Here is an 11699-nt window from a genome sequence, read left to right on the forward strand (position 1 = left end):
GAGTTTACATATAAATTGTGAAAATCATGGAAATGAGTAAATATTATATAACTAAAGTCAAAATTCTGAACTTGGACCTTTGTGGGGTCGAAACTGGGGTCACTAAGACTTCAAGCCACAAGTTTCAAGCATTTGATGTGCTTGGGTCAGTTGGAGGGGGGGGAAAAACTTCTGTAAATGCAGAAGACAAACTCTATTTAAAGATTGTAAATCTAAAGTCTAAAAATAAAGTTCAGCCTTTAAGGAAGTGAAGTGTGGGGGAGAAATGTTCCTGCAATTAGTTCCTTACCTTCCTTTCCTCAAGGTCAATCTTGTTTATATAAAAGTCTTGTTTGCGGTACATGTGCTGTTAAAACTCTGTGCATCCTGCTGTCATTTAGAAATATAGTAGCTCTATTTTGTGTATTCTGTCACAAATACATGTTAAGGATTAAAAGCTAATGTGTTATTGTAGCATTTTTTAGCTTAAAATAAATTTGCACATGTGGGATTTGGTTTAATTATGAATTTATTTTTAATGTCAAATGACAGGAATTCTGTGTAGGTCATCAATGCTGTGTTAAATACAGTCAAAACTAAATGGAAGACTAAATGTCATTTTGTGGAGTCAAGTACATTTTCAGGAGCACTTATTTGTACATTTTAATATTTACATCTTCAATGTGAAATTCATGCTTTGGTGTAATTTTAATACTTAACCAAAAATTGGATTTTATGATTTCAGTTCACTCTGTTCCATTAAAGTGAGAAATCTAAATTTGTGAATTTTCAGGCTTTATTAAAACAATTTGACTTGAATCAGGAAAACGGTTCATGTTTAGTGATACTAAAACATGTCATCACGTGTTTGGTGAACTAGGACAAATTGAGTTAACAAGAACAGTATCGATATTTCATGCAGACCCCTGCAAGGATTCAGTATTTAAGGAGCTTTATGTTAACCCAACATCACTGAGGGTAAAGGATCTCAGAACATTGGATCAAATTACATCTCTTTTCATTTTATTGATTTCAAGCTTAAACACAGCTTGAGAAATCAAACACTGATGTAATGATGTAATCAGTTCTGCTTAATACATCCAGCAATTTAACAAGTTTCATACATTTTTATTTATGAAGATTTATGAATTAAATGTTTTTATCATATTTTGTGCCGCTTTGTGGCTTGACAGTGAGGGATTTACGCATAATGCATCCACCCTAGGCTACTCAGTTTAGATAAACAATGTCTGAAATGTCATACCTACACACAGCAATAAAAAAAAAAAACACCAGAGATTTGGCTTTTATAAATTTTAGAGCTCGGTCAATATAAACAAAGAAAAAAGATTCTGGAAATGCTACTTTGTTTGAGTCTTTTAAACAGTGATGGCTCTAAACTTTAATAATATAATATAAGATCATCCATCATTACTGCTGGACACGAAATGGAAAATGAGATCGTTTTAAGAAATACTTTCGTTTATAGATCACAACAATTTACGGCATGCAATAGCTGTCAGGCAGAACTCGGCATGACACCGGAAATAAGATCTAAAAGAAAGTGTTAATTTGTTGACATAATAATGATGATGATAATAATGATAATGATAACGATTCCTGAATGTTATTGCCTCTATAAAAGGTAAAATACACAATTCTAAACAAATTTACAATCATAATTTAAGTTACATTTTATTTTTTTAATCATGACCGGAAGTCCAACCTCCTGTTGTGGCTACCTGGTACGTTTCCTCCACCTTGACACTCAGGTACACGGATTTGGTCTAAAACTTGACTGTAACTTGTATTTTGAAGCGGAATTCATACAAGGAGTCGTTCAAAATGGATTAAAAGAGACATGTTTAATGAAAGGCGAAGAAGACAGGCTTAATTCGAGAGTCGGTTGGAGGAATCACCGTGTTTACTGTGAATCCGTAAGTCCTCTAATGGAGGAAAGAGTCGCGGTGACAGGTCGCCATGAAAGTGAAATTATGTTTTATACACTAAAGGAGTTGTGGCTAAATTTGTGTCAGATGATAACATGTATTTTTTGTAAGTAGTTAACCACGAGAAAAACTGCAAATTATATTTTACTAAGTTAAATACATGTAAAGAATACTGAAAACATTTGTTCCAACAGATGCCATAGGCACGTCATGCCATATTCTATGGCAGAATCCGGCATTTTAACGCTTTTTGGGGTTTTAATGAATTCACATACCCGTTAAAAATAATACAAGACAACTTTGGATCCAGTAAGACTTTTTCTTCAATTCGGCATTACTGAAACCTGAGAACATTACTTCCTCTCTCTAATAAATTAAATTTCGTTTTTACCCAAGTTTGCTAGCAGTGTCAAAATTAGCAACATTTCAAACTGAAACTTTTATTTATATGGTGATATTTACTGTCCGAACAGCTTAGGAGTTCGAAATGACGAACATATTCATAAGACGTGTTGAACTGAAACAACTTTAACAACATAAATTTCGAAAATTTTTAATGAATTTGGAACTTGGTTTGCCTTGTTTCAGCGTCACAGTGTCAACACGGGAGACGCAACAGTTTGCTACTTGTAGTTGTGGATGAGGTTATTCATTATTCTTTATCATCTTCATTTAAGCCTAATCTTTTTGTCTTGTCTTGTTACACATGATATGTATATACATTTTTTTTGCAGTGTAGACATGTCTTCCTAAACATACATTGGATTACATATGATTAATTGTCTTTGCCTGTGTCCTCACACATCCTCAACAGAACCAGTTGGGTGACTTTACCAGCCACCCGGGGATAGTAGTTTCACATATCATTTAAAGAGAGATGCCCTCAGGTGGCAACAAGTGGTTTTAGTTTTTGTGTGGCAGATTGGATTGATAACTAGCATGTTGTTTAGTGATACCATTTCAACACTTTATTACCATTTAGTTACACTTCAGTTGTCCTTATTTTCTCTCATGCTTTTCCAGATTTTTGAGCCTGCAAGTCATGTCTGCTGGCAGCGCTGGCAGTCTGAGATACAGCTCAGGACTTGGCAGCTACAGGCATGGAACAAGTCAGAGCAGCAGCCAGAGGTCATCCTACGAGGAGCGATGTGTGGACCCAGTGGAAGACAGTCTCCCATCCCCAGAGCCAAAGACAATCCACAAGGCTAACCTGAAAGATGCTAATGGGAAGGAGTCTGAGACTATTGGCTTCATTCCTGGCTCAGCTGACCCTCCCTCTGTAACACAAACCTGCAATCCCTGCGCTTCTCCAAGGAGCTGTGGATCCTTTGTGTGCAGCGTGCTCACCTGTGGCCTGTATAGAGTCTGCCAGCGCTCCATCCTAGCTCCGTGCCTGGCACCAAACGAGACTTCAACAGATGAACCAGAGAAGGTGAGCCTCCAAGCTTTGAGCCCAGAAAACAAGAAAGAAGAGGGCGCAGCAGACTGGTTAGAGGATGTCCACATTGGTGGAGTCAAAATTGACAGTCCAATAGAGTATTTAGAAGCTGAAGTCAAACCTCCATCATATGGGGCTCCACCCAGTGGTCAAACACGGCCAAGCCATTCATCCCTGCATGAGTCTATGAGGTTTGATGACTGGGAGGACGGTGAAGAGAACGTGGACTCTCTGATCAATAAGAAGCTGCTGGAGCTCTACTCTGAATATCAGATTGAAGAGTTGGCCAGGTGCACCTCAGACTCTCTGTTTCTGAGGAAGAGCAAAGCCATCAACCAGCTCATTAACTCACTGGCAGAGGAGCACAAAATGGACGAGCAGGAGGCTGAGTGCCGGCTGGTGCGCGGCATTATCCGCATCAGCACTCGGAAAAGTAAGAGGAAGCCGCCCGTCTCCAGGAGAGAGAGGACGCTGTCGGACAGCGGGAACGAGACAATGAAGGAAAGCGATTCTTTTACATTCAGCAACAACAGTAAGTAAAAGAGTTTCACTTTTTTACTCAAAATTATTAGTGTAACCTCTTACACAGGACGGCTTTCCTGCTAATGAGTAACTATCTCTCATTTTATCTGTTTCCTTAAGATGACTACAAATCAAATCCAAACATCCAAATATCAGAGCTGACCTCCTCTGACATGTGTGCCAGAGAGATGTGGAGAAACAATGGAGGTAAGAAATATGCCTTTATAATATTACATACAAACTATGCAGTTACATTCAGAACACATGAGGGATGGGGAAAAACAACTCTAACTATTACAATGTTGGTTTCCTAAATTAATTCTCTTATGGTACTAGCTTGATGTTCAACAGCTAAAACAGCTAAACAAAGTGTATATTTTTAAACAGGTGAAGCTTTTTCAAACTGTACAACACTGTTTTAGCAGCCCAGGAAAGTTGGTGACCAGTTGTATGCGTTCAAATTATCGCACATTTGCATTGCAGCTCAAGTTTGTTAGTGAAATACAAATAGGGGGAGCAGAGAGACCAGACCGAAGTCTGAGAAAAAAAGTGAAAATCTATAATAATAGAAGAATAGAAGAAAAATAATTTTACATGACTGCCCTTAAAACATAAAAATAGCTTTTAATCGAAACAGACTCTCACATGTAAATTCTTCCCACAGTCAGCCCTCCCTCCAGTTCAATTTAGTGTAGTTGAATCAATAATTTCTAAGGTCTACCGGTAAAACAAACTAATACAATAATAATATAGAATTGTAATAATTGTCAATCAGGAGTAAAGGTATCGTCCCACAACATAAACTCTTGTTTTCCATGAAAATGAGATGTGAAATTACAGCTTTTATAGTGTGTCATTCACTTATTACATCCCCTGTCATTCGGTCTGTGACTTTGAATAACTTGCTAGTTCTGTTTCCCATAATGATTTGACTGTTGCAGCAGGGGAAATCCATCATGCATGTTAGTGCCAACAATGACTGCCCTCATAGAACTGATAGAGCAGTATACACCAGGGTTTGTTTTCATCACACAGAGCATTAATGTTGGTTTCACTTCCTGATTACCCGTCTAACATCCACTTTTATCTCTGACCCAACAAAGAGACTGAATTTGAAGGATGTTAAGATCGTATGATGAACTTTTTCAAAACTAAATAATTTTAGTGACAGTGTTTAGCAAATCTCCCTGTGCAGGATCAAGACTGTAGCCTAGATTTTGGTTAGTAGCTATTTTAGTCGTAGTTTCTCAAATACATTTAAGCCTTCAGATTGTTTTGTTTTTCTACATAAGAACATTACATATTTCTTAAATTTTACTTACAATTTCTGTGAATCTGCAACCCAACGTGAAGTTTGTTTTATCAGTTAATTTCAAACCTAAAAACTAAAATTCTGCTCCCGCACTTGCATTAATCAAAGACACTAGAGACACAAATTCCTCTCACTGTGTTATTGGGGAACTTAAAAACATGATGTTTCTGCTTCTTCATGTTTCAGGTATGACTGACATTTTATTCTTACATCACCTGTTTTCTTTTCCTCCCTGTTAGAATTCTACCATTGTGCAAAAATGCACACAAATGCAATTCTGCTCCACACTACCAGCAATAATATTCTGATGCAGAAACTATTACTTATTTTGATGCCTTAAAAGCAGTCAAATTAAAACGATTAACTGTGAAAATACTAAACTTGAGTACATAAGTGTAACAGTTGTCAGTTGTTGAATGAAAACTCCCCCAGCCCAGGTTTCTAAATCAACTTATTTTTCTTTTCAGCCCTGTGCAGCTGTTTAATTTCAGTTTTTATTTTACAGTTTGCTTTTGTGTGATTATAACTATTTACACTTACACAAAATGGTTTAATATGTCTTTTGAACGATGCAAAAACTAGCTGAGAGTAGAAACCTGCCCTATAAAAGTGACTTTTAATTTTTAGGTCTGCCTAGTTATTCACAACCACAACTATGGTTCACAAACTTTTTTCTTTGGAAAAAAGTGGGTGTGACGTTTAACACCAAAACCAACTTTCTATGTAGGTGATACACCAATCCTTTAAATGTACTTCTCTAGATATGTGCAGGTTCCAAGCATCAGGTTACCAGAGTGTTTTTTAATGCTGATGCAATTTGCGAGTTTTGGATGTGCAGGAAAGGCAAAGTCAGGTGACTTTTAGGACAATATTGTCAGATATATCACATCATAAATGGTCATTGGATTGTACTTATATAGCGCTTTTCTATTCGTCTGACCTTTAGCTTTTACACTACATGACATGTTCACCCTTTCACACACTGATGGCAGAGGCTTAAGTGCCAATCTCCATTAAGGATCTATAGGTATTCATACAACAAAGGGAGCAAATTGGGGTTCAGTGTCTTGCCCAAGGACAATTCGATATGTGACAGGGGTCACAGGGATCGAACACCCAACCTTCTGATTGAGAGAACCAACTTCACCACTGATCCACAGCTGCCCACTATCAGCATATACGTTTTCTAATATGCTCAACTGCAAACAGTTTTTTGACAGAACATATAATGTGGAAAACAATGCCTGTGATGATTTAGAAATGTTGCAATCAAATAGTTTATGCATGCTCCCACAATCCTCTCAGCACTGTTTACACTGTTTACAGCACGCATAGCAGAGCATCACAGCCGAGGAGACAGTGGTCTACAATAGAATTGGTTGATGATGAATAACGATAATGTTACATATTTTAAAATAAGTTTCTTTTTGAGAAAGCAGACTTGTGAGTACCTTTGTATAGTCTTATCTATGCAAAATGGACGCATTATCACAGTTATCATGACTAATTCTTCAAATAGCAGATAGCTATTTGATTTGGTTTAGGAAAAAAATCATGGTTTCGGATTTAATTAGTACAATGGTTTGGACATGAATTAGCACTAAAGTAATGTCAGTTAAGTTACTTGCATAACTTAAATCGTGTTACTTGTTTTTTTGAGCCATTCATAAACCCAAAACGCTACTTTGCTTTGTCTTGCACCTTCATTATACTTTGTCTGTGGACATGCGTGTTGCATTTGCTCTCCACAGAAGTCAATAGATTGGCGTATTACCTGCAGCTAAATTGGACTTTTGTGAAAGTGTAAATGGGTGTTATTCATACATCATTGGTGAGAGTAGGCAGAACATTCACTAACTTCCTAGTGATGATATAGGGTTCTGTTCTGAAGAAAACAAACCTTTGACCGAGCAGCTTCACAGCACAGATGACAGAATAATATGCAAATTATCTTTATCAGTGAAGTCAACCAAAGCTTAGTCGTCCACTACTGCAGAAAGTACACGCTCCTGTTTAGATTGGACACTGCAGTGCATGTCCTGACTGTTCCTAAAACTACATTCCTGCACAAAATGTTATAATTAGATATATTTACACATTATACATTACATATATACATATACTCTTAAGTTTTTCTGTGTCTTGCTTGTACAAATGTTATTGCACACATACATGGGTTTTTGGCAGACCGCCGGGGTCAGCCCTACACATGGGTGAGTGAGTGAGTGAGTGAGTGAGTGAGCGAGAGAGAGAGAGTGAGTGAGCGAGCGACCGACCAACCGGCTTAATCGTTTACGTATGTACGGTCTGATCTCCGGTCCATCTCCGCCATAGTAGAAGCTGAATAGCTACAATGCATTTTGGGGCGGTTGAGTACAACCACTGAGCTCCAATCTCATACTCAAACATCCGGTCCGATCTAGTATACATCCGGGCATTTCTCGCATACACAAAATTGCATACTATGAGATGGGAACGCATGACATACTCAGTTTTACGTCACGGTTAGTATGATTAGTATGATAGTATGCAGTTTCGGACACACCCAGAGAGTCGCGACATCGCAATGGTGGATCATGGAGCATATTGGACCTCCACCGACGTGACTCTCTGGCTGTGTTGGAAATGCTGTACTATATACTACATGCTATACACTAAATGCTATATACTGCATACTGCGTTCGGCGGTAGTATGTAGTATGGAGGAGCTTTTCAATTCATTTTGCAGTATGCTACGACAGGCGGAAGTAAACAATAACCGCCGCTTCTTTAGCTATAGCGCCCCCGTCTGCTGGAATGCTGCTGCTGTCCGATATTTCAACTGCTGCTGTGACGTTCCAGCGCTTTGCATTGTGGGATACAGTAAGCGAGGTATACTGGTCCGATGCATACTGGAGATTTTCTCCCAATCAGTACGACATCCGGGCATTTTTGGCATACTGCACATTTTGCTTTTGTTTGCATACTGCATACTACATACTACATTTTGGCCAAATCAGTACGTACTGCTAGTATACTATGGCATTTCGAACACAGCAGCTGTCTATATGGCTCCTCCGCTGCTCCTCTGCTGTCCTCACCTACATCCACAGCACGCACCTGCTTTCAAACACGTTGTCATCGGCCTCATCATTGCCCACAAAAGCGCACATTGCCCTGATGCGGTCAGCCACATAATAGGTTTTCACCTTATCTAGTTTAACTTGATGAATGCAACCTGATCTTGCGATACCTCATGACCATGTTACAGGTGCAACAAAGGACAATCACCTGCACAGCAACCTGCATAAAGCTGTCGGTTAAGAGATAATTTTACTTTATTTTAACAGCTACTGAAGTGTATAAGTTGCCATGCAAAAATATGCCTGGAAATTTTGAGATAAAACATTGTGACCATCTTAGTAGTCCTCATGTTTAGTTTATTTAACTAATACACTCATATACTTGTGTTGATTTTCTTTATCATATTTTAACACATTAAATGAAAGTGTCATACCTACCATGACATGTTTAATTTCACAACAAGTCTGTGTGTGGGCAGCAGTGTGAACATGTGCTTGTGTGTCCTCATGCTACATTATGAGAACAAATTATTGGTGCCTTGCCCAGGGGAGGCACAGATCATTGTCAGGGAAATTCTCCTCCTGAAGATAATTTGTGAAGAACAAGCAAACTCAATGTTATGAATCAAGTCTCTTTACTTACATTCACATGCAGCATGGAGAGAAGTGCGAAAGTTCTCTCTCTTGCTGTTGCAGTGTTCAAGCTTATATACAACATCAACAACCCCCTACCCCATCCCCACATGGTACTTCAATCAGTCACCTGGCCTTCATCAGCAAGATAAGATGATCCTTCTCTGCTCTCCAGGGGAAACCAGGGGAAACCGGGGTTCACCAAGTCAACGTCATAAAATAAATTGCCCCCCCATATAAATTTAAATTTAGACAAGTTACCCCAATACAGAAATGGCAGTTTAAAGCAACTATGACAGCCTTTCTGAACGTCACGATTCAATAAATGAAAAGACATTAGGAGAATACAAATATATTTTTTTAACTATTAAATTTTAAACATATGGATACATTGTTTTTAGCTCAAAGTTTAAATACCAGAAAAATAGTGAATGCAAACTGTCTTGCTGAGTGAGGTGGCAGGGTTTCTATACAATGTAATGTGAGGTATTTCGTACCAACATCAGACATTTTTATAAATATTCTCCTGTCTTTCTTCATCTTTACAACTTTCTGTGACCTATTTTGAAACTACAGCTCAGGTGTGGGAGGTGGTTTCTTGTTGTAGTGTACAATGATTCATGGTGATATCTTTTTGTTCTTACAGGTCATACTTCTAGTTCTCCAACAGCCTACTCACCGTCTCACACAGCGACTAATTCTTCAGGCGTCCCACTCATTCGTACCTCGGTGAGAACATGATTCGTGCTCCACAATGGCAACCTGTGCTTGAATTATTTGTCTTGCTGTGTCTACAAGGTCACGTACGGGGAGATGAAAGGTGACACTACTTGCACAGGAGTCTCTGGCTGAGCCACGCTCTCTGTAGAGACCCCGGCTGTGCTGTGGGAAAAGAAAATGTGAAAATTCACATTGTCTGAAGGACTTCAGTGAACTCAGGGCTCTGTGTGTAAATATTTATGGTTGATAAATATTATGTGTATATTTGAAGGATAGATTGATTGAAGGCTTGCCCTGCAGGCAGTTATTTTAACATGATTAACCGTCCCCTCGTCCTTGAAGGAGAACTTAGTTATGTTCATGAAACCTGACCTGTTCAGACTATTCTGCTGTTGTTCTGCAGAGGACATTTGGATTTAGTTCTGTAAAATAGATTAAAGATTTTTATTTTTTGGCACACTTCTCATCGTTATCATAGATTTAATGTCAGATATAATTGTGGGATTTTAATCTGCTTGTCATTCTTTAAATGTAAGTAGATACATATCACGTCATTGATTCTGGATTAATAATCAGAAATTATGTTTTGTTTCTCTATTTTAAATATTTCATATAGATGTAAGATAGCATAGCTTTGACTTAGTGACAATATTGTGAATGTATGAAATAAACACAGTTTATCATGATGGTCCAAAATCCTGTAATTACCTGTTGGTACACCAGAAATAAGCAGTAGGTTATTTTAAGGAACAATTTGATGTCTTGGTAAATTTGCTTATGTGATTTCATGCAGGGTTAGACACACTACAGCCAGTAACCTTAGCGTAGTATTTAGACTGGAAACAGCCCAACAAAATCCACCAAGCAACACCTCTAAAACGTAGTGATTAACACTTCATATTTAATTTGGTTAATCCAAAGTATGAAATCATCAATTTATGTTTGTTCAGGGAGCTACGCACCAGACTATTTCCCGGCTCGGTTGTTTTTATAGTTCTGTTTGGTTTTCTTCATGCTAAGCTAGGCTAATAGTCTGTTAGATGTAGCTTCAATTTCACAAATTTGAGAAAGATAATTAATGAATAATGTGATATAGCCCTGAGAAAAAGTTGACATCTTTTTTTTTAATCTCAATAATTGTTTTTTTTTTCTTTTGTACATTTTATGATGCAATTTTTTTTTTTAGCTGATTTCTTGTCACATAAAGCTAAGCAGATATCTCATGTGTGATGCATTCTGGATAATGATTTGGTTTTCCTGTCTATGAGTCACCTCTGATATTGAACAATGCTGTGACAGCTGATGTGAGCCAAAGTGACTCGTGAAGTGAATGTCTGTTTTCTTACCAACATCCTCGCTGTGTTTGCTCCCTGGTGCTGATAGGAATTTGACCAGCTGACTCAGATCTGTTTTCTTCTTATCAGCATTAGATTGTTGACCCTTAATGTATTTTCCTCCTTTATATACACACGAAACACTATGTTGTAAACTTAGCAAGGGCAGAATATTTCTCCCCACTTGTACCAAACTTTATGTGTAAAGAAGACACTACTTTTGTGGCTTGAGGTTACATGGACTGAGATAATTCAGCTAACTTAACACCACAGATTTAAGCGTGTCTGGAATTTGGCTGCAAATCCAGAGTGGTTGTAATGAAATGGTATGAAACTGGTTGCTCTGCTTTCAGCATATAGGAACCAAATATGAACCCAGACTATGTAGTCAGTGATGTTGAATGTGTTTGTGTCATATTAACAGCTAACTGTAACTATCCTACATACTTGTGTTTTACTAAACTGCTGTAATTGTCTGCTGAATGTATAGCATTATGTTTCATTTGCATGTTTGATTTTCTCAGAAGGTTTCCTAGAATAAAGTCCTCGAGCTGTTCATTAAGGTATGGCACGTTATACTTTGAGCACAGATGTGTTGTCAGGGTTCTTTATTTGATAGTACACCATCTTTAACTGATTTGTATTTGTAAAAACAATAAAGTTAATTAAGTGAAACAAAAAGAAGAAATTGTTTGCTTGTTTTTTCATATGTCCACATGAGGGAGTCAAAGAATGTTATATTTTTTCAAG

General features: G+C 37.8%; 1 protein-coding gene across 2 annotated transcripts; it reads left to right on the top strand.

Annotated features, from left to right (window-relative positions):
- Window positions 1–1734: 1734 nt before the first annotated feature.
- On the top strand, window positions 1735–11579 carry kdf1b (keratinocyte differentiation factor 1b). Of its 2 annotated transcripts, none has more exons than XM_069681717.1 (4): window positions 1735–1751; window positions 2952–3898; window positions 4009–4095; window positions 9542–11579. In XM_069681717.1, exons 2-4 carry the CDS (start codon window positions 2971–2973, stop codon window positions 9634–9636), a joined length of 1110 nt encoding a protein of 369 aa, XP_069537818.1. In that variant the 5' UTR covers window positions 1735–1751; window positions 2952–2970; the 3' UTR covers window positions 9637–11579. The 2 variants fall into 2 exon arrangements, with proteins under 2 accessions (XP_069537818.1, XP_069537817.1); XM_069681716.1 differs by lacking the exon at window positions 1735–1751 and adding an exon at window positions 1753–1916.
- The last annotated feature ends 120 nt before the right edge of the window (window positions 11580–11699 follow it).

The sequence above is a fragment of the Semicossyphus pulcher genome, unplaced genomic scaffold (genome assembly GCF_022749685.1).
Source record: "Semicossyphus pulcher isolate SPU_LCO1_2020_fin unplaced genomic scaffold, fSemPul1.0.p SCAF_5, whole genome shotgun sequence".
Classification (NCBI taxonomy): domain Eukaryota; kingdom Metazoa; phylum Chordata; class Actinopteri; order Labriformes; family Labridae; genus Semicossyphus; species Semicossyphus pulcher.

Coding starts and splice junctions, on each gene's coding strand:
- kdf1b (XM_069681717.1), top strand. CDS start 2,971: ATGTCTGCTGGCAGCGCTGGCAGTCTGAGATACAGCTCAGGACTTGGC. Junction 3,899..4,008: donor TTTTACATTCAGCAACAACA/GTAAGTAAAAGA, acceptor TGTTTCCTTAAG/ATGACTACAAATCAAATCCA. Junction 4,096..9,541: donor GATGTGGAGAAACAATGGAG/GTAAGAAATATG, acceptor TTGTTCTTACAG/GTCATACTTCTAGTTCTCCA.